The 22,405-nt window shown below is 37.0% G+C and overlaps 1 protein-coding gene across 9 annotated transcripts in view; it reads left to right on the top strand.

Moving 5' to 3' along the window:
* MARK1 (microtubule affinity regulating kinase 1) overlaps positions 1-22,405 on the top strand; it is a 58,332-nt gene that overhangs the window by 34,285 nt on the left and 1,642 nt on the right. For 2 of the 9 annotated variants that reach the window (XM_061365181.1, XM_061365249.1), the window contains 10 exons: positions 3,527-3,763; positions 3,853-3,972; positions 8,055-8,154; positions 8,751-8,863; positions 10,153-10,327; positions 11,372-11,562; positions 14,138-14,238; positions 16,362-16,523; positions 17,311-17,565; positions 20,356-20,400. In XM_061365181.1, coding sequence (XP_061221165.1) covers positions 3,527-3,763; positions 3,853-3,972; positions 8,055-8,154; positions 8,751-8,863; positions 10,153-10,327; positions 11,372-11,562; positions 14,138-14,238; positions 16,362-16,523; positions 17,311-17,565; positions 20,356-20,400 — 1,499 coding nt within the window. Of the gene's footprint in view, positions 1-3,526; positions 3,764-3,852; positions 3,973-8,054; positions 8,155-8,750; positions 8,864-10,152; positions 10,328-11,371; positions 11,563-14,137; positions 14,239-16,361; positions 16,524-17,310; positions 17,566-18,109; positions 18,541-20,355; positions 20,401-22,405 lie in introns of those variants that run through there. The other 7 variants (XM_061365203.1, XM_061365197.1, XM_061365188.1 and 4 more) reach the window with 7 other exon arrangements.

Below are 22,405 nucleotides of genomic sequence, written 5' to 3'. Positions count from 1 at the left end.
GAAAAGACATGCTCTCCAAAGAGTTATACCTGCTGGCATGCAGATATGTACACACTGAAGCTGCAGAAGTTCAGTCATACCAGTCAGCACTGAAACATTTTCAGTTAAAATATATTGCATAAACATGCAAGCATGTATATAAACTAATCTTGTAGTGATTCATAAGGAATATGTTAGGGTTTTAATCCATTTGAATGTCTGTTTTATACTCTCGTGTTTAATCAGACAGAAAAATAAATCTAAAGTAAACAGAAATTAGTTGAGATTCTTTTTCCCTTTTTTTTTTTTTGATGCTTTCTAGTATTCTATCTGGATAAACATCCTAGACCATGTTAAAGAGTTCAGCAAATACAGGTACAACCTAAGCCTTCAGTCTGAAGTTGTCTTCCTGCCAAGTTTAGATATCACGGGACTTGGACACAGTATCTTCACCTGTTTAAAAGTTGGCTAGTGCTCTTTGTATGTCTTTGTATGCTTACAAAGAAAACACTGATTTAGTTTCTTTTTTACTGATGTATCTAAAATGTTCAATAAGCTGAACTTGAATAATTCTTAAAGGTTTGTTTTATCAGTATCTTTTGTCTTAAGGGTTGGGGGTTTTTTTACTAGTATCTCTTGTATTAATTTCCTTATAATACACTGCAGCATGCTGTTGACCTCTTTCTCACAAATCTGTTCCCTAATACCTGTCGATCTGCCAGCTTCTGCATGTGCATATGGTGCTGGATAATACATCCTTTTCTCCTGAGTCCTCCCTGCCCCAGGACCCTTGTCATCTGATGATGGAGGTGCCAAGCCAGCACTCTGAAGTCAGAATGCAAGGAAGGAAAAGGCTGGATCTCATTGAAATCTTGATATAAAAAAATTCCTCCCTTCTTGCATGTTGGTTTGGAGCCTGTGAATGTTTTATCAGGCTCCCTGGGGCTTACAGCAGTCACTGTTGAGCTTTCCAGAAGGCTGCACCCTTTTCCAGACGGGACCCATTTGCTTAGCTGAACAAGCCGCTTTCAGTGGTTGACTCAGCCCTATAGTTTGCTGGGAGTAGGAAGCCAGCCGTCTCCTTGTGCTTATCTGGCACTGGCTTGCTCAGCACAGCTATATTATTACTGAGTCCTACTGCATTAACCCCTGTGGTTAGGTAGCATTCTACATCTCACTCTTTCTCCCAAAGCCCATCACAGCCTCCACCTAACATTCATTTCTTAGTTCCATAGGATGCATACAGCACACTGCATTGCTCACAGGACTGTCCAAAACTGCTTTGCGGGGTTTATGCAGGATCCCTTTCACCATCTGTCACAAGTACTCTGCAGCTGATCTTCCTATTTGCCAGACAGGCAGGCAGGCTTCAAAATTATTTCTTTGCGTTTCCCTCTCTGACTTCCCTTTGATGGAGTTATGCTAGACTCATTTGAAAAGTTCAGTGTTAGGTGTGATTGAGAGCCAGTCAATGGAAAATACATTCCCCAAAGAAAAAAGAGATAAATGCATGGCTTTGAGGAGGTGTTCTCACTTTGTCTTTTCAAACATTATGTGTCATCTCTGTCTCACTTAAAACTCTTCTCATGGAGCTGCAGAAGAGGAATAAGCAGGTTTGGAGTTGCATCTGAATTTTCATCTGCTTCTGTTGACTTTCTTTCTCCTTAGTACCAGCATGCTGACAAATAGACATTGTTAGCACTGCAAGGCAGAGATTTGTGCTAAGTCTTTTTGGCTTTGATAACAGAAAGGATAAACTCTATCAAATGTAAGTTACTAAAGGAAGACATACAAAAAAATGTGCAAGTTTGTCCAGAAGATGGGGGGAGTGCAAGGCCTATGGATGCTTAAACCATCTCCTTTTAATTTTCTGTGTTTATTTTCTGCGTAGAAAGGGCTATAACCAATTCCAGCTTTGCTGATCCTGTGATGCACAAACTTTATCTTACCTTTTCAGTGACTTAATACTTTTTGCTCTGAACGTGTAACCAACAAGAGCATAGCCTTTCTATTTGGCATGTTAAGAAAGGATGGGTTTTGATGTTTTTGAAATGAGGAACCCAGAAGCATAGGGTACTTGGGTAGCAGAGTACTGTTGAACTAGAAGGACTATTGTAATTGCAGAGCAGCTGTGCTGACAGTAATGTTTTCACCACAAGGAAAATGAAGTCTTTGTTCAGTAATGTAGAAGGATGTCAAATCTGGAAAACAGATACCTCTGTGAGTCTGTTTGCAGGCACATCAGCTGGAACCAGCTGAGGTTACAGGTCATGAATTGGGAAAATAAAATATTTTCTGGGGTAGCTAATTTATATAAGCAAGCTGTATTTTACTCCTGGTAAAGGCTAAATTCTGTTGTGCAGCTTTGGCTTGATGTACTGGTAATTGTTTCATGTTCTGTTCACGGAGTGCAAGTGAAATTACTAAACACAAAACCAACAAACAAACCAACCTAAACAAAATCATGTTTACCCTAACAAACTGATTGCTGCTTCTCTTTGTCCTGAACTTTTCTGAGCATAGCAGTTGATGAGAGGTGTTTGTGTTTGCTATAAGACTGATGTTTGGCAATTAGGTGAATGCTCTGCTCTGGCTGATGTCTGTCCTCCTGTCGAAAAAGGATTCCTGCATTGCGCAGTGCTGCTAATGTGCAGATCAGGCACTGGGACCCAGTTAGATGGGCAAACATTGCCCAGTTCTGCTGCACTTGTTGCTCAGCATCCTTGCATTTTTAGAATACTCTGTATGGGGTGTTTTTCAGTAATGTATTCTTATTTATCTAATCCTGCTCTTTTAATCTTCTGACCTAGCTGTGGTACGAAGTATAAAGTATTTTTTATTGACTCTTCAGGTTCCTGAGTACTTGCATCTATGTATATGTGATGCATTGCACTTACATGATGATTGCTGCACAGGCATGAATATTCTTAGCTGTATAAAGCATGCATTTTTTTCATGCACAATGTGATTCTTGAGTGTTAAACACCTTTGGTGGTGGCATTACTAAAGAAAGCACTGGTAATAAAAGGGAGAGAATTTTTTGGTACAGAATGCTGAGATACAGTGAATAGCTTGAAGTATGTCATCATGTGAGCAGAACAGATCTTCTTTTGAAACCTTAAATCCCTTCTAGTGTTTACCCCACCAAGATGGTAAATGATGTTTGGAATTAGATTTATGCTTCTTAGTGTCAAAAGTTGGCATGAACCTGTCAACAGCTGAAACTGCTGTCCTGAAATGTCTGGATATTTCAGTCTAAACCTGAACTGAGTTGGTTGTTCCAGAGAAGAAAATCTTAATAGCTGATTCACTAGCTGACTTTCCAGTCTCTTTAGCTGCTTTAACAGTAATATTTCTTTGAGTAAACATAGTTGATATCCAGCCTTCATAATGTATTCAAGGGAGATTTGTTTCTTTTATTCTGCAAGAAAGAAAAAGATGAAGTATTTAAAAACAAATATTTGCATTTATTGATAAATACTACTCTGTAATATATTGATCTTATTCTGATACATGAATTGTTCTTTTCCTCTTATTTTTCTCTTAGGCAGAAAACCTTCTTCTTGATGCAGACATGAACATTAAAATTGCAGACTTTGGTTTTAGTAATGAATTTACAGTTGGTAATAAACTGGACACGTTTTGTGGAAGCCCGCCTTATGCAGCTCCAGAACTTTTCCAAGGAAAGAAGTATGATGGTCCTGAAGTGGATGTGTGGAGCCTTGGGGTGATTTTGTACACACTAGTAAGCGGATCGTTGCCATTTGATGGTCAGAATCTAAAGGTACAGTTGCAGTATGAAAGCTTGGCTTTCAGTCTCCTTAAATCTTATCTGTGATTAGTGGGCTCACGTTTTAAAACTCTATTTTAAAGGAACTGAGGGAGCGAGTGCTGAGGGGGAAGTACCGCATCCCATTCTATATGTCCACAGACTGTGAAAATCTACTTAAGAAGCTACTAGTACTGAATCCAATAAAACGAGGCAGCTTGGAAGTAAGTAATCTCATCTTGGGGAAAAAAAGGGGGCTTAGATTAAGAAAGAATAAAATACAGTAATTGCTTAAGACTGCTTTTCACAATAGGTACTTTCTTTGCATTTTAAGGACTCAAAAGTTTTGTTTAAAAAAGAGTGAGAGAGGAACTCCCCAAAACATCTTGAAAACATAAAATGTTAATGGATGAAAGTGTAACCTTAATTGCAACTGACTAAAGACTATAACTGAAGAGTATTTCAACATGCAGACCGCTCCCACTTGTTCAGTCGGGTAATGGAGGTAGTTCAAAATGGGGGCAAGAAGGACAAGAGTGTAAATATCTTATTCTTGGGAGTTTTTCAGAAGACCAAAACCAGCAGCAGGCAGTTTCATCAGCCATTTTGATTTAATTTACTATATTTGGCATGATTTTTATAAAGGGATAGATAAAAGGATAACTGTGATTGAAAACTATGTGGGTGTTTTTATTTGTTTTAGTGCCATAATGCAGACAAACACTTAAGAATACAATGAATGATAAACTAGTGACTGCCAGTAATTTCTGTGCAGCCTTTTCTTTCCCTCTTCTGGTACTTCTGTTTCTGAGTAGCCAGAAAATTAACATGTATTATTACTGTGTCCCTCGGCTAAAATCTGTTTTGAGGATTTCTACTGAGTTATGATTTTGGTGGTGGTGGTAGTAAATTAGGCTTTGTAATATGGCTAAAAGGTTTGGTGTTTTTAAGGGTTTCTTTCATTCAAGATTGCTATACTGGCATGTACTTACTGGATGATTCTGGAGCTGCTCTTTAGCAAATATTTTGTGTAGTGTTCACTCTAAATGCTGTCTTGCTCTGTTTTGTGAATTGTTTAACCAAGATAGACTCCTGAAAGTACCATCTGCTTAGCACAGAGATGAAAGTAGGGTGGAAGATAAATAGAATGGTTTTAAAGTAGTATTTATGTGAGTTAATCACCAGTGATTTAGTTTCATCTTTCTCTGCCTACTTCTGCAGCAGTGGATGGTGTTTCAGAGAATAAATCCCATTTAAGCAGTTTTTTATTTGTAATGGCATGACTAAGACTTTCTGACATGGATGCTACCTGTGTTAAGGTAGCAAACATTTAGTGAGCTGTGTCTGCATACAACTTACCTCAAGGTGATGCTGGTTTGTGACTGTAGCTTTAGTAAAACCTGCGCTGAAGACAATAGTGAATGGTGGCTTCTTCTTTATTGATACTCAATTGTTATGTATTTACTAGTGTCTAGAGGACATAATGGTAAGTGTAGTGACTTGAAGATAGTGAAAGATTGTGCTTTTCTGTGTCGTGTTTTAAGGTTTAGGAAAAACATTTTCCTTTTATTGAACTTTCTTCTAGATTTTCAGCAGTTTCTCTTGAGATCTAATTTCACTTTCATTCTAGATACTGTAGTATTATCCAGTTATCCTAAAATTCCTTCCTGTCCCTAGAGAGATGTGTTGGATAGCAGTCTTGCTGGAACAGCATAGTCTGATTATACGGCAGAGAGCAAGAAAATGTTATTGTGTGACAGGGGGTCTCGAGCTGTGGATCAGTACCAAAATACTGATTATCACGGGTATTGATCAGTTTGCTAATCTGAGGGAGAGAGACACCACAAATGCTCTTAAAATATGAACGTCCCTGAAACCACGTGTATGTTGATTTAGAAAGCCATGGTTTGTACTGTGGAAAGAAATTATTATTTCTTCTGTTTCTAAAAATACATATTTATAATGTAAGTGCATATTTATTTGTAGATTCTAAAAGCAGAAAGACAATCTCTTCTTAGGTGGGGAGGGTTTTTGTCTGTGCTTTGTCTTTTAATTATTTGTTCAGTCCCAGCCATCCACCGGCTCAGTTCCCATGTGTGTTTTTCCCTCACCATTCAATAGCATGTTTGTCAGTGACATGAACATCAAAGCTGAGGCTGACACAGGATTGGCACCATATGGGTTAGGCTAAGCACTTTTCCTCTGGTAAGGACCAGGCAAATGTTTATTGAAATGGTTCATCTAGACATTTTCGTGGTTGCAGCAGAGAGAAAACATTTTAGAAGCAAGAGAATGTTGTTGTAAAATCTTCACAGGATGAGATGGGGAAAAATGCATTGTCAGAAAATGTGGGATCTCTCTTAACTATCAGGATTTCAAAGAATTCCTCCTCCTCCCAGTCTTCAGTTCTTTCAAAGCAACACTGTGCAATTCCCACAGAGCAGATTTATGCTCACAGAGTAATAAAACAAATAATTTTGAGACAGACATGTCTTGAGCCAGATTATGTTTAAATTGTTTTCCTGAAAGTTGAGGGTAACCTCATCAGTAATACCTAATTGACTGAAAACTCAGTTTGGGTTGGTCTTTAAGAAATACAGTTTGGGTCAGATCTTCACCTTGACCAAGACTGCTGCTCTTGAATCAGCCAAGTGAAAGCACAGCAGAACTTACACAGATTTAATACTGATCCTGGAACTGGATCATTTGTATCACTTCAGAATGCTTGAGTTTAAGAGCCTGTTTTAAGAGTTGTACAATAACTCAACGTGCCTATGAGATCATGTATTTAAAAGATAGAAGCTAGCAGAAGTTTACATATTTAACAAATGGAAAACCTGGAGCAGATTACATTGAAGTGATCCACCTACTGAAGAGACAGGAAAAACTGTAAGTGGGAATTGTTGGGTTTGACTATTCAGGAAGGTTTGAGAAACAGAGATAGGATTTGAGCAGTGTGATTTGTATCATCCAGACGCATTATCATGCTTAAACTTTACATTTAATTAACAGTGTCCTTAAAGGAAATTGTAATTGCAGATACCACATACTATTCTTTGGGGAGTCTGTCATGTTACTGCAAGGTTGGATATACATAACCAAAGGCTATTGCAAAAGAAGCTTGTGCTCTCTATGCCAGAGATACAATAAAGGAATACATGTACACAATCCCTTCCCTTTTATCTCCCGCTTCAAAAGCCAAAAATTCAATCCTGTGGCAGAACTTTGAACAAATCTGTAAGTCTTACTGTCAGCCAAATGTTAACTGGCCCAAGTACAGAGTTCTGTATTGTTCTTGTAAGGATACTGCTATTTGTGTCTGTAATTTGGCAGCAGCACTGCATACAAAGAATCTGGTTGTATCAATGGAAACTTAAGTATTTTGCTGTTTGTGAGAAATAACTTAATTCAGTATTTGCAAAGCATTTTTGGAGCTTGTGGGAAGCTTGATTTCTTTCACTCTCCTGTCAACCTAGTGAGCAATAATAGAGAATGTCCCTAAAGAGGCATGTGTGCCTGTTGCTGTAGGAAGGAAACCAATTTTAGCTGTTTTAAAGATTAATATATCCATAAGGAGAGATTGTGGTGGTGGTTAGGATTCCAGCTGATCAGTCTGGCAGGCTTATAAACAGATCCAAGCTACAGCAGAGGAAATTTTCCAAAGAATGCAGAAAGAAATATCTGCACGGCACTGAGAGAGTTACGAGGCATTTCTCACTTCAGCCAAACTGTGAACATATTTAGGTCAAGTGCGGGGAGAAAGATCCATAGGATAAAGTGACCAGTTGGCATCACAATCTTGAAATGAAAGACTCTAGGAAGCTCCTGAAATATTCTGTAGTTTGTAAACACTTCCTTTGAAGTGTTTGAAGAACTCCTGTTTGAAGGAGTTTCTGATTGTGATACACTTGATATTGTAGTAATATCTAGGGATTTTAACCAAGATAAGGGCATGAGTGGCAGGCACTCAGCAAGGTGAGGTTAAGAGATGGTGGAAGTGAAGGGTACAAATGGAAGATTTTTGTGTGATGAACTGCAGATTCTTTCCTCTTGGTAGTTTTTCTGGTATTTTGAGTGGGTAGGTATTGTAAAGGATAAATAATAGGGGGGGTGAACTAATGGAGACTAAAGAATGTGAAAGATAAAGAAGAAACTGTAAGATGGGAGGGGAGGGAAAGGTGTGAGTAAAAGAGCAGAATTCTGTTTATTATGAATTTTAAGGGCTGTTTTTCCCCAGACCAGCTCACGCAGATTTCCCTGGGCATGGTAAATGGCATATTGACCTGAAGTTCATTTCTTTCCCTAGCAAATTATGAAGGATCGGTGGATGAATGTTGGCCATGAAGAAGAGGAACTAAAGCCGTATACTGAGCCTGAACCAGATTTTAATGACACTAAGAGAATAGGTAAGACTTTTACAAGGATGTCGTATCTAATGTACACAGGCAATTTCATCTTGTAGATCCAAATCTACAAGATCCAATCTCTTGCCAAATTTGACATGCAATCTCATCCTACAAGTAAAATGTTTTCTTTTTATTTAAATGAGCATTTTCATTACAATGCCCTCTTTATAGCTACTGTTGTGACTTCATAGAGCTGACATAAATCTACAAGCATAGTAAAAGACAAATAAGATTACATAATTCAGCATGCAGAAGGAAACGAGCAACTATTTTTATCAGGCATGGTCAGAGAAAGATGCTATGTTGTTCCTGTAGCTGGTTGTAGTTTCTATTTGCCAGTGTTGCCATTGAATAACATTTTGTGTTGAATAACATTGAACTCTGTTGAATAACATAGTTGAGAGTTTTCAAGAGCATAATCATGAAAGGAGGGGAGTTGCAGTCTTTTTTGTTTTGCTCAGCAAAGATGTTGCTGGTTGAGTTCAATCACAGTTACGTGTTAAATTATAAGGGGTTTTGCTACTTTCATTGTTATTTAGCTGTCAGGAAACCCAACCACTTACTCTGGTAATGCACCTAGTTATTTTCACTTTTAGACATAATGGTGACAATGGGCTTTTCAAGAGAAGAAATCCATGAATCTTTAGTAAACCAAAAGTATGATGAAGTCATGGCTACTTACCTACTTCTAGGCAGAAAACCACCTGAAGTAAGTACTACCTAGTTTATGTCTTCTTTCACCTTTATATCTGCTGAATTGAATATTCTGGTGATTAATGTTTTACTGAACTTTTTTGCAACATCTTCTGTTAAAAAAATTGATTGATAATTTGCTCATGTCTTTCCCTTTTCATATTTTCTTGGATATGTTGTTAGTTCCCATATGAAGAAATAGACTGAATATAGTATCTTTGCATTTGCTTGTAAATCTGTTGAATTGCTTTGTTAAAAAGGTAGCTGTTAATCTGACGTGGCCTGACTTTTAAGTGCTGAATCTTCTTCCTGTCATGTGCATTTACAGTTAAAATCTGAAATAGTTAATTTCGCTAGAGCAATTATTCCTCAAACTTCTAAGATGTAACATCATTTATTTCTCAGAAATGCGTTCAGCCTTTCTCACTTGTACTGTTTTATAGTGTATTTTATTATTTAATAAGTAACTGCATGATAGCCATTAATATATTTGTGACAAGAAATATTTTGACTGTTTTGGAGCTAGAGGGATCTTTTAGGACCATAGGGATTTTCAAGAAATCAAATCAAGACCATGGCTTTCTTTTTGAAGGGAATTTTTTCCTGCTGCTTCATTAGCCTTCCTTCATTTCCAAGACTGTGTAGATCCACTATGTGCACTGTTGTGTGCATTTTCCCACAACATCTCTGAACCAGAATTCCCTTGTGATGGCAGAGCATGGAGGGAATCTGTCTAGCGTGATTTTGACTTAAACTGCTTGGAAGAGGCTATTTGTCTTTTCCACTGCTTGCTCTTACAACTTAGGCTTCTTAGATATCAACAAACCGGTGGCTGAGTTATATGCCTTATAAAGATGTGTTAAAGGGATCCTTGAATCAGTAGTACTTTCTTTTTTAGCCCTTCTGACTCACTCTGCATTTTGAAATTTTTCTGAAGCTAGAAATGCTTTTTAAGTTTAAAAAAAGAGTTGAGGGAGCCACTCTTTGGCTTAGGTTTTAAAATAGCACAGTTTTGTAACTGTGGAGTCTGCTAATTTTGTTTTCAGCATTCATTAACTTAGCTTTAGCTGTGTTTTTAAAGGACATTACACAGAGTCACAGAATGGTTGGGGTCGGAAGGGACCTCTGGAGATCATGCAGTCTAACCCCCCTGCTAAAGCAGGTTTAACTATTAAACACACATGAAGTGATAAAATTCATTTTGAATCAAATTAAACTCTGGGTACAATTTTACCTCTTTACTTCAAAATACTCTGAAAGTACCAGCAATGTTGAATTTATGCTTTGGAAAACTTTTTCTTTTAGTTTGAAGGAGGTGAGTCCTTGACAAGCAGCAACTTGGGTCAAAGGTCTCGTCCTAGCAGTGACCTCAACAACAGTTCTGTGCAGTCTCCTGCTCACCTGAAGGTCCAGCGGAGTATATCAACTAACCAGAAACAACGACGTTTCAGTGATCATGGTGGGGATGACATTCCAACAAGTAAAGTAACATACACAACTCAAGTCTGAATGTGCAGTGTTTTGTGAACCTGGCAGGTCCACCACTCTGTGCATTTGTTGTGTATCTCGTGCTCCAATGTGATGCTATTATTTGTATGAATGCTTCTGTCATAATTCTGGGTCAATGTCACTTAGAGAGTTAATGTTTTAAACTTGGTACTTGCTTTATTCACTAAATAAGAGCTTGAGGATGTTTTGTGTTTAGGAAGTAATGGCAAAATACTGGTCTGGAATAGAGTCAAAAGCAGTAAACCATTATGTTTACCAGTGCATTTGGAGCTGGGTTCAAATTGTCTCCAAGAGACAACAATTTTGAAAATTATTAAGGAAATACTTTCTGGTGAAAGTGGTTACATCAAAAAGGAGTGCACATTTTAAAACATTAACTAACACGGTGATTTTTTTTATTTTTTGTTTCCCCTCGCCCCCTGAGAGAACTGTTAAATTACAGGAAATATTTATAAAATGCTAAAAATTTCCCTTTTCTCTGCCTTAATTTACATTATTATTTCTATTTTTACCATTTTCCCTCTGCGGTAGTTTGTTGTGGCTACGGGGGGGGGGGGTTGTGTGGAGAAAATTGTGAGGATGATCAGCTAATGTGACTTTTATTTCAAGGGAATGTAAAATTCTACAGATGGAGAATTTGCCTCAAAGCATTTTAAAGAATGGTAAGGGGGAAAGAATTGTTATTTTCCAAGCATAAACATGCTTTTAAACAAAATAGTTCTAGGGTTTTCAGGGGAAAAGGACCTTCCATGGTGTTTAAAGTTAGAATTAAAATACTCTTCTAAGTTTTACATCCTGATGTGAAATGGGAACTAATTCTGAACTGCGAAGAGAGGGTAGGTAAAAAACTTAACCTGACAAACCTCAATTGAATAGGTTGATGTATGTGCTGAGTTTGCAGTTGTAGTTGTTCAAATGCTTTTTTGGGCTCAGGGAATTATATTTGAACTATTTTGGCCAGGAAAATGGCAATGATTATTTTTAGGTATTTATTAATTCTGTTTTTATTTGGCAGTTGGTCCCTCAATTCCTCCTGCTGTGTCATACACGAAAAGGGCTCAGGCAAATAGTGTGGAAAGTGAACAGAAGGAAGACTGGGACAAGGATGTCTCACGCAAACTTAGCAGCACTACAGTGGGATCCAAAGGAGAAATGGCTGCAAGTCCACTTGTGGGTCCAGAAAGAAAAAAATCTACCGTTCCCAGTGTGAGTGTTTGTGCTTTTGCCTCGTTATATTTATTTTTCCCTATTTAAACAAAATCTGCAGCATAAGGTTACTATAGACATAATGGTTACTGAATAAGCCACTAAGTCTATTTCTGGTAACTTTTGCTGGCAGACAGAAATAGACAGGTTTCAGTGGATGTCTTTAAAATAAATTTTTCCCTTCCCCCACAACTTTACTTTTTCTAACACTAACGTAAGAGTAAGCGCTAGGATGTCTGCACTTGGGCAAACTGAAGATCTGTCAAGACAAATAGTGGATATTTAGGGAAAGAACATAAGAACAGTGCCAATATGGAGTGCTCTGTTGCTGGTTTCTAATGCTTGTGTATCTACAAGGAAGCCAAGGGACTTCCTGAATCAGAGATTTCATCTGAATAATACTATGTAATATCCCTCATAAACGTTTTCCCTGTGACTTTGCTTAGTTTTCTGAAACCACCACTCTTTGGACTTCACAAATAAGGTGGAGTGGAGGGGAACAATCTACTTTTCCCCTGGTGTGTGTGCCTGTTGATGTTATGAATTACAGCCTGTTTCTTGTAATAAGAAACAATTTATTTTCTAGTTCTTCTGTTACAACATCCTTCACAGTTTTGTAAACCAGTATCATGTTACTGCCTTAGACATCTTTGTTCCAAATAGGAGAATCTGTCTCTCGTAATGTGAAATCATCTACTCTGTGGAAGTTCATGGGCAGTAGTATCAGTGTTTAGGCTATACAATGGAAAAATATTGTGTAATGTTTAATCAGCTACTTAGGAGCAAGAGTTCATGTAGGGAAAAAAAGAAGGAATTGTAAATTAAGGTTCAAGTACACTTTATGCTATTTAGGAGGCATACTGTATTAAATACAAAAATTCTGGCCACCTTTTAGCACAGGCAGCAAGAATTCTCATTGTCCTTTGGGATTCTACATGCTGGCTCCCATCTTGGATACTCTAGGGAGGTTAGATGCATTTCCGCAGGAATTTTCTTTAAACAAAATAGATGCTGAAGTTCATGTAACTCTTGCTGTTCTACAGGCTGTGTCTCCAGGTGCTTTAAACATCTCTTTCAAATCTAAAATAAATTGTTTATCCCCACAAAGAGTCTTTGAAATTATGGCTGTGTGGATTATATGCAGGAACTTTGTGGCTTCTAAGATCAGATTTCATATCTGAGCCTTCCCAAAACTATATTGCCCCAGAGCTGACTACAGTCACGTATGGTACAAGCTGATGTATCAAAGCATTTCTCTGCTTTCTGAGAGCTAATTAAATGGGATATCTTTGCTATTAAGAATAAGAAACTGATTTACTTGCTAATGGCAACTTCAGTATTTGTGTTTTGGGGACTTAGTAAGAGGCTTTGTAATGGGCCAGATTAAGGAATAGTGGTGTCTGATATTTCAACAGTAGTTAAGGTTAAGAAGCTTACAAAAAAAATAAATTTGCTTTTTAAAACTCAGATGTTTATAGTGAACAAAGCAAATTTAATATGGATAATTTTAAAATACTTCTGTGTAACTTTAAGGGTGATGTTAGGGAAGGTAGAATTTCTTATAAACAAGTTTGTCACCTCCAGTCATACTTGTCTAGCTTGCAAGAGTTTAATTCCAAAACCAGATAAGTGCAGTTGTTAATCTTCCTTACACATTGGCCTTGAAACAGTTTATTCAGTCATCTCTGGGAGGTGATACTAATGCTGCAAATCTGTAGATGAGGGAGACCTAAACACACAGTAAGTCTTGCAGAGTTCATGATGCCCTGCAGTTCCCGAATTTAGAGTATTTGAAATCTTGCCAGTGTGTATTAGTATGTTAGGTTAGTACTTCGCAAACCTCTCTCACCGCATATTCAATATGTACTGTATTAAAACCAGAATTGTGCAGCATGTACTGCAAGTAAGTCTTCAGCAGCTAATCTGTGCATGGCAGGGGAGGAGAAGAACGTTAGTGTTCTATGAAGTATGCACAAACTGAAATCAGTAACAAGGAAAGTTCCATCAGTATTTTTTATTCTGTTTATTTGGTTTTATTTTTATTGCTGCTACAAGACACATCTGGCGTTATCTGCGTAATCATTTCTGGGTTGACAGACACAGATTAAGAATATTTTCTATTTGTTCCCTTGAAGCCTCTTTTGACAGAAGGCAACTAACTGTAAGGCTGGAGCCTTGGCAACTTAATCTGCGCAGGGAAGTCTTTCAGCCAGCCAGATAGATGTGTTCTCTAGGGTTCCAGCTTGTTCCTTTGATCCCAGAGACAAATAACTTAGTAAGACAGTATGTAGGAATTGGATAATAATACTTAAGAAAGCAAGTGTCAGCAAATTTCAGTTTCTCTCTGTTTTATTTTACTGTACTCTCAATGGTACAGTAAAGAGATGGTGAATAAGTTATTGGCAAAGATAGCTGATATAAATTGTTTCAGTAGATTAGTACATTTGAAGACATTAAGAATATACATAAATGGATGAAACTGGTTTTATTTGTTTCCAATTCTGGCATTTCTGTGCAACATAACATACAGTAGAAGAAGGTATTTAGTTTAATTTTTGTCTTAATTTTCTTCTAGAGTAATGTATTTTCTGGTAGTGGAATGACAAGGAGGAACACTTATGTTTGTGAACGTTCTTCAGATCGCTATTCTGCAATACAGAATGGGAAGGACAACAGGTATTCTTCAACTTTTATTACTTACTAATTTGGGTACAAGAGCTGAGGCACAGAGAAGCAGGTTATGCAATTAGTGAATACCATTATGAAGCATGGTGCAAAATACATGAAGTTTCATCTTGTCTTCCACCACAATTGCTATGTTTGTAATGAAATTTATAAGTAAATGTGTAGATTTGCCTTTGTCTCTTTTTATGGATCCGCATTTATTACCAATGGTTGTCTTGCAGCAGTGAGTTAAGTAACTGCTTACAAACAAATAGACAACTCTGTTATGGAGAACTTCGTTGGATCGCCCGAGCAGTGAAGCCTGATCCCTTTCCTTTTCTTCTAGTAATCAAAGTTAAAATTGTTAAGACTTGTCAGTTCTATACGGTACAATTTTTTGGCCTAAAATAGTATTTTAGTAGAAATGGTAACCAAGTTGTATGTGTATTTGGGATGATAACTACACTGTTTATGCGTTTTGTTAAATATCATTGTATTTAACACTGCCACAATTACTGGGGGTTTTGAGATACATCCTTTGTTCATTCTTGGTGGTAGTTGAACCGTGTACCTGACTGCAAAATAAACATTGGCTTTACTGGGGGGTAATGCAAACTGGATATTTTTTAGTTTAAAGCATTAGGTTTCACTCTGATTTTATTTTAGTGTTAGCTACTTAAATAACAAAGGGTAAAGTGAATCAGAAAATCCCTAGCATGAAATAACACCGTCTAGTAAATTAGTTTAGTTTTGTTTTCTGTCTTGGTGTCTGAATTTTTTAATTATGCATTTAATTTTGAAAATAGCAAGAGTATAGGGCTGTTGAACTATAGCAAAATGAGCAATGGAACATGTAAAGTACAGCTATTCAGAGTGATATAAAAAGGTACATTAAAAAAATTGATTTTCAGTATTTAATTAATTCCAAATTATTAGGTGCTCTCAAAAGCATCTTTCCAAATTTTTGACTATAGATAAAAATATTTGAACAAAGTTTGCAACAATTTTTTTTTTTTTTTTTAAGAAATAAGAACCTATTTTTTAGGATTAAAATTTATACTTAAGTAATTTTTCTAATCTCACAAAAATGAATACAGGTTTTCCTGCAATAGATTTAATACCAAAAACATAATGAGAAGGGATTTTATTTCTAAAGTTTCTCATTTTTTAAATTTATATTTAATTTTTTTTCTATAGCATTGAAAAGACAACTCTTAATCCCTGTTCCTTTCATAAGTGCAATGAGTATGTTCAGCTTTTTGAGCAGATTCTGAAAAATTAAGGATTTTTGTTTGAGTTGTATACTTGCCTTTCCTGTAGTACATTGTGATTGTATTTGGTGTAGCTGAAAATCTTGTGTAATTGGCTTACTCACACTAAATCTTTACCTCTTTGCTACAGGTATTATTTAGCTTTGGGACTGTTCTTGCTAATACATTATTAATGCAAGCTTTTTTATGCTTGTGGAGACAAAGCTGTAGTTTGACTTCTGTATTAAAAAGTCATTTGACTTTTATATTAAAAATTAATAAGATAGTTTTACTGCTACTTTCATCTCTTCCTTGCCACTTAGGCAAAGCAGGGTAGAGAGAACTGTATTTTGGCTCACCCTAGCAGTGGCTGAGATGGTCCAGAAGAGAGGTACAACTTGATCCTTTGAAAGTAGACTTGCTACCAAGTGATAATGTGACAGCAGTTCCAACTGTTTCAAGTTCTAGGTGTTGGAGTTCTAACTGAAAATAAGGGTATTCATTTCACAAAAGGAGACTCTATTTAATCAATCTATTTAAGGCTTTTGCAAATTTCTTTTTTTCAGTTTTTTTACTATTTCCATATACTCTTTGTGGTATTTCTTCATTACTTTGAATAATGTGTGTGTAACCTTTAATCTTGGGAGGAGTGAAAAGGCCTGATTTAACATATATGGTGATGTGATTTGTGGATGAACATAATTTTCTCAGAATTCTATATTCTTTCCTTAAGGTGACTATAGCAGCCGGGTCATTCAGTCTTCTGGTTATTTAAATAGCACTAAAAGAAGAAATTAATTGTCATTTTCCCTGTTTGCTGTGGTGTTATACTCTAACCTTTCTTTTCATTTGTCCGTCCCTCCTGCCTTGCTGCCATGGTAAAAGCCTAACAGAAATGTCTGCGAGTAGCACGTCTTCCGCAGGCTCTGCAGTAGCTTCTGCTGTATCAACACGGCCTCGGCATCAAAAGTCTATGTCTGCCTCTGGTCATCCTATAAAAGTAACACTGCCAACCATCAAAGATGGCACTGAAGCTTACAGACCAAGGTAATAAATTGATTACTATTTCTTTAATGCTGTGCACTTCAAAAATGCTGTTGTTCAGTCCATGATCTACTTTGATTGCAGTCTGTTCAAAACTGTCATTTTCCATTCTGTCTCAGAACACCAGGTTACTCAAGTCGTGTGGGCATTACAGACAATTTAAGCCTGATTTTGTTCATAACATGTTTTCAATATAGTTAAGTCCCTTGACTGCCTCCCTCTGGATGCTTCTGGAAAACTTAAGTAGTTAAACATTTAACTCATTTAGACAGGACTGTACAACACAGGCCACTATAAATTCATGTGAGACACTGAAATGCTAACCTTTCGGTTTTGTAGATTGCTAGGCTCATTTCTGTCTTAAAAGCACTGTAGTATAGTTACTGTTAATTGCCTAAATACCTTTATGCATTTATTTGTGCCAGATTATTACTTCTTAAGAAGTATCTGTTAAGCTTTTGGAGTGCTTGTGTGTTAAAGGTTTTGATGAGCATAGTTTTCAGGAAGAGGACTGGGAACATATTCAGATCTTACTACAGAGTTTTCTACCTTTTGTCCTGTTATCTGTGTGTATTTTTTAACTGCTCTTAATACTTGAGACAATTTGATTTTACAATGAACATATATCTTGATTATTTCTAAGTATGAATCATAAAGGCAAATAAGTAGCAGAATCAGGCTTAAAGAAAAAGGAATCAAGAGCAGGGTTTTTTCCTATCTTTGAGAAATGGTTGTCATGTAGGAGGGTTTCTAGCACAGTCTTTTTCTTTATTTATGTTTGTTTTCCTAGCAGTGCAACTCAAAGAGTGCCTGCTGCTTCCCCGTCTGCTCATAGTATTAGCACTACCACTCCAGACCGAACCCGCTTTCCTCGGGGGAGTTCAAGTCGAAGCACTTTCCATGGTGAGCAGCTAAGGGAGCGGCGTAATGCCACTTACAATGGACCGCCTGCTTCACCATCACATGAAACCGGTGCTTTTGCACATGCTAGAAGAGGGACATCAACTGGTATTATAAGCAAGATAACTTCCAAGTTTGTTCGCAGGTTAGTACCTCTGTTTTTAAGAGAAAAAAAAAGGAAAAGCCCAGCTTATATAGGGCCATGTTTGCAAAGTCATTGAAAATGTCCAGTTTAAGTCTGAAGTAGATGTACATTTAGTGAGAATGCTGCTTGGTTTGTATGTTCCTTTCAGAGCCTGCCTTGTTTTACTTCTCTGTATTGTAACCGTTATGTTTGACCAGTTATTCTGCTGCTTTATCTGAAAGGAGCAAAAGAATGCTTCACAGAAGCATTTTTACTCATGCTTTACAGCTAAAATACAGAGATGCTACAGTTAAGTTAAAATGAAATGAACTTAAATACTGAAAGCAGTGACTTAAAAATGAGTCATTATTTAATGTTAACAATATTTTAACTGGATGCACTTTGTTGCAAGGGCTTTATTTACAACTATTTCATTGCCATGCTTAGAGGGAAGAGTTATTAACAAATTATTTCAGGGACTTCTAAAATATGTGAGTAAATGAGAAGTGTAGAAGTGGGCAGAAGTCTGGATGTCTGGAAATACTAATATTTCAGTGTCATGCAGCCTCTCATATCATGTTACCAGCTTCTTCAAAAGCAAGTTCAGGATTCTGAAAGAAGAAAACCCACACACCCTGGACCTGCGGTCATTCCCGTGATGATGCTAACAGTAATAATATTGTAAGAAGTGCTGGGAAGGATTTTCAAATACATAGTTTAATATTAAGTGACTGTTGACTTCGCAGTCCCAACAGCTTTCCCAAAATGGGATTTAATTTTCAGTTTGCCCCTTTCTAACAGTGATTTACGTATAATTCTTAAGCCTACTTATGGACATTATCTATATGCATTATTGTCAGTTTTACAACAGAACTATGTCTTGTAAACCTCACTTTCCTTTGCAGAATTGTGCTGTTATGTACTGAATTGTCATTTGTCTGTGTGTGTATATATATAATATATAGATATAAAAATTGAAACCTAGGTTAAGATAGTAGTTGCAAATTTAAGTAAAATATGAGTTGTGTAAGGTGATACTACAAAGGAAGAGAGAAAGCTAGAAATTCAGTGTTTTCCTTATAAAATGGATTTAACCTGGTGAGCACCTGGTGCCTCACTGTATGTTTAAGCAATACCTCTTATGATGAACTAAAAAGAAAAACCAAAAGAAGTATGTGAATTATTTTCTTTTTTCAGAAACCTGAAGATACAGGACTATGATCCTCCATTATTGGTATCTCTAGCACTTTACATGGGGAGGGGAGGGGAGGGGAGGGGGGGGAAGAATTTGCTCTGCGGTTTAAAACAAGAAACAAAAGTTACAGCAACATTAGTCTCTGTGTTGTCAGGGTACATTTCTTAATGGGAAAAAAGGTATTTTCTGTTACTTACCTAACCAATTTCAAGAGCACAGGCTGTTTTTTTGCATTACAGCTCATTGTTGTTTGCAAGGAATGGTATCTTGAATTGTTTTGATGAGTCAGATCAAAGAATTAATATTTTCATTATGTTATACTGCAATGTTAAAATAATACTGTAAACTGTGTATTTAGAATTAACATACTGTAAATTGATGTCTTAACATTATCTTTACTATAGAACATTTTATATAATTTCCTATTATGCCTTATACTGCTAAAAATGTGTTTTGCTATAATGAAGGCCTAGTAAGGGCTTTGGGTGCTTCGTTGCTGGTGGTGATGGAGGGTTTGGTGTTTTGTTGTGGTTTTATTTCTGTAAAGTGGGGGTTGTTTTGAGACTTTGGGTGGAGGTTCAGGGGTTGCTGTTCTTTAGTTGGATCACGTAACTGCATGCCTGTTAACTTGTGTGCTGCTCAGGAAATAATGGTTTAAAGCATACTTTGAATAGAAGGTGTCATGAAAGACTTTTATTATCTTTTGGCAAAGGTTAAATGCCTTTTCTGGTAAGTATATAAAATAAATCCATAATGAGAATGCTTAACGAATAGGGTATTGATGTATTTTGCATCAGTGGTTTATGTCAAATGATGCTTCTCTGATGTTATTTATTAAAGTATTTGTGTTTCGAAGGTATTAAATTAGTAGCTGAAATTGTGTGCTAAAATGTTCGTACAGCAGCACTAGGAACATACCTAGGTGGCTTACACACAGTTTTTCAAGTTGAGTCAGACTAAAAGGGCATAATACAGAACAGTTCCTTTTTACAGTTCTAATTCACCAAAATGAGGAAAAAGAAGAAACAAACCATGTTTAACCTCAAGCTCACCAGTAATCTTACCAAAGCCAATGTAATAGCTGATTTGCTTAAAGATAAGTAGATGTTGAAGTAAATGAGAAATCTCAACTGGGCTCCAAACATTTGATCTCACAAACTCTTGGGCATATCTTACCTTTAATTATTTGAGTGTGCCTAAGCAAGGGCACTTCCCTGTGCTCTCAGGACTGAGGTGTAAAGGCTTGGCCAGAAGGGTGCAGAGTGGAGCACCCCCCACCCCAGATGGCCTTGATTCTGTGTGCTTGCTGGAATGACATGTGGCCGTTGGTCTCTGTCTGCAGTAGGTTAAGAATAACGTGTTGATATTACCATCGATTTAAAAAATAGATAAATAAACCATTACATGTCAGAGCTGCAAGAAATGAAGGTGTCATAAAGGGAAGTTAAAATTACAGCTGTGGGAAAAACACTATTAAACAATGTTAGGCTTGACATAATTATACTGATTTTTCTCTTTTTTGATCAGTAGCTGTTTAACATTGTTCTAGATGTAGGCTTTCTTAACTTTTATTTTTCACCCTTATCATTGAATCTCAACCTTAACTTTGTTTTGAGGGATCCAAGTGAAGGCGAAGCCAGTGGCAGAACTGACACCTCAAGGTGAGGAGTCACTATTAATACTTCGCTCCTAGGTCTTTCGCATCAAGGTTTAAGTGATGTCTTCAAGAGTTAATCAGGATGTAAAATAGAATAGTGTTTAAGTAATCTGCATTTCAAAAATGCTTTTTATATGGGGGGGGGGAGGGGGTTTTGGTGAAGGCCTTTATCCGTTGCGAAGTATTTGATATAAAACTTCTATTTAAGTATATTCCCGTGAACAGTAAAGCCCCCTGTAGGAGTTGACCAGTTATTTAGGCATTTAGAATCATGTTTTGGCTTACAAATATTTAATGGTGTTTACTTTTGGTTTCAGTGGGAAATATAGTATACTTTGTGTCTGTGTGTGTATACCTATTTAATACTGCATTTTTACTATAGTTGCTTACTGTGTTCATTATTAAAGCTGCTGTTAACCAGAAGTAAACACCTTTAGTCCCTGTGAAATGAATGTCACTTCACATGGAGAAATAAGTGACATTCAGAGACAAAAAGGGTGGTGACTGCTAAGTACTGAATTTGTATGGCAACCGCTATACACAAATCTGTATCTGCTTTCTTACTACTAAAGCATTCCTTCATATGCTCATTTTCCAGTATATCTGCTCTTTTGCCATATTTCAGCATTTGGTTCTGCATTTTTGGTGTGCTTAGCACAATGCATAACTTTTTATTTTGATGCTCTCTAATGAACAGGCATTGTAGTTTGCATCCTAAACTGGTCACTTATGGAAAGTATTGACTTAGATGTCAAAACAGAAAGCCTTTATTTAAACAACAAAAAAAGGCAGCACATTTTTAACAGGCTTCATTGTGTAATACACAATACATTTTATTTACATTAGCCCTTTTCAATTCAAAGTTTATTAGCTGTCAAATTCTTGATGTGGAATGGGAAAAAAGAGATTAATCAACTGTTCAAATGAAGTGTGAAATTGCTTTCAGCTCTTGCTTTCATTCTTTAGCTTCCTCTACTTTTTGTCATCCTACAGTGTCTGTTTTGGGCTAAAAGTCTTTGAGATCTTCTTCCTGCCATGCTCTGTCGCTTAACACTGATGTGGGTTCTTGGGGATCACACTGAAAGTCAAATTAAAAATGCTTGTTTTGACTCCTCTCTGAATAGTGACAGTTTGTAGACTATCAAATGAGAACAGCACCTTTCCCCAGTCATGGATGGGGGGCATCAGGCATCTGAAGTACCTGGAACAAGAATAGAAACAGTTGGCTGTTACTTTTAAATAATTAGTGCTGTTTCTCCAAATGCTTTCTGCAATTGAATAAATAAAAGAACCTTGGTTGAAAATTAATCCTTTGAAATTTTGTCCGTGTCATTGTGTCAACAAAATTACTTTGTGTCAGTGTTTCTTCCATGAAAAAGCCACAGGCTATGTCCTCAACTGATTGACAAGCAAGCTGTTTACAACCAAATTACAGCCAAAAATTTTGCTTAATCTGTTAAAGCACTTTGTTATAAGATATTTTTACAGAGAGAGGGGTCAAAAATACATAATAAATGCAAAAAGGAGGGAAAGGAAGGAAAGAGGGGAGGGAATTAACTGAACTCTTGTGAATCGCAGGGTGGGATTTCTTCCTCTGCTGCTTTTACAGTATGATTTCTGCTTCAGGATTGTCTCTCTCAACTTCAGTTCTGTCGGTGTATGGCATGCTCCAGATCATGAAATCAGCAGAACTTCAGTCATGCTTTTACATAGATTCCACTTTCTTTGGAGCAGTATGGAGTAACGTGTGTCCGCTGCAGTTACCATTGCACATGTCATCAGAACGTTTTAGAGCAGGGGTTTTCAAACTTGCTTTGCTTGTGTGCCACCACTGGGAGCTGCTTCAGTGCTACTCAGCACTGGTAGCAGCTCCCAGTGCTGCACTGCAGCACACGTGTGTGCCCGAGATGGTGCACGACTGTTCCAACAGTGTCCTGTCCATCAAAACCTTTGAATTGGCTTGTGTGTGACTGTGGGGCAATGGCAGTTTAGAAACCCTTGCTCAAGAA

Source organism: Neopsephotus bourkii, unplaced genomic scaffold, assembly GCF_033783945.1.
Source record: "Neopsephotus bourkii isolate Nb327-2 ecotype Australia unplaced genomic scaffold, CSIRO-AGI_Nbou_v1 NB_114, whole genome shotgun sequence".
Classification (NCBI taxonomy): Eukaryota; Metazoa; Chordata; class Aves; order Psittaciformes; family Psittacidae; genus Neopsephotus; species Neopsephotus bourkii.
Note: the sequence above shows the minus strand (reverse complement) of the source record. Positions and strands in the feature narration are given on the sequence as shown.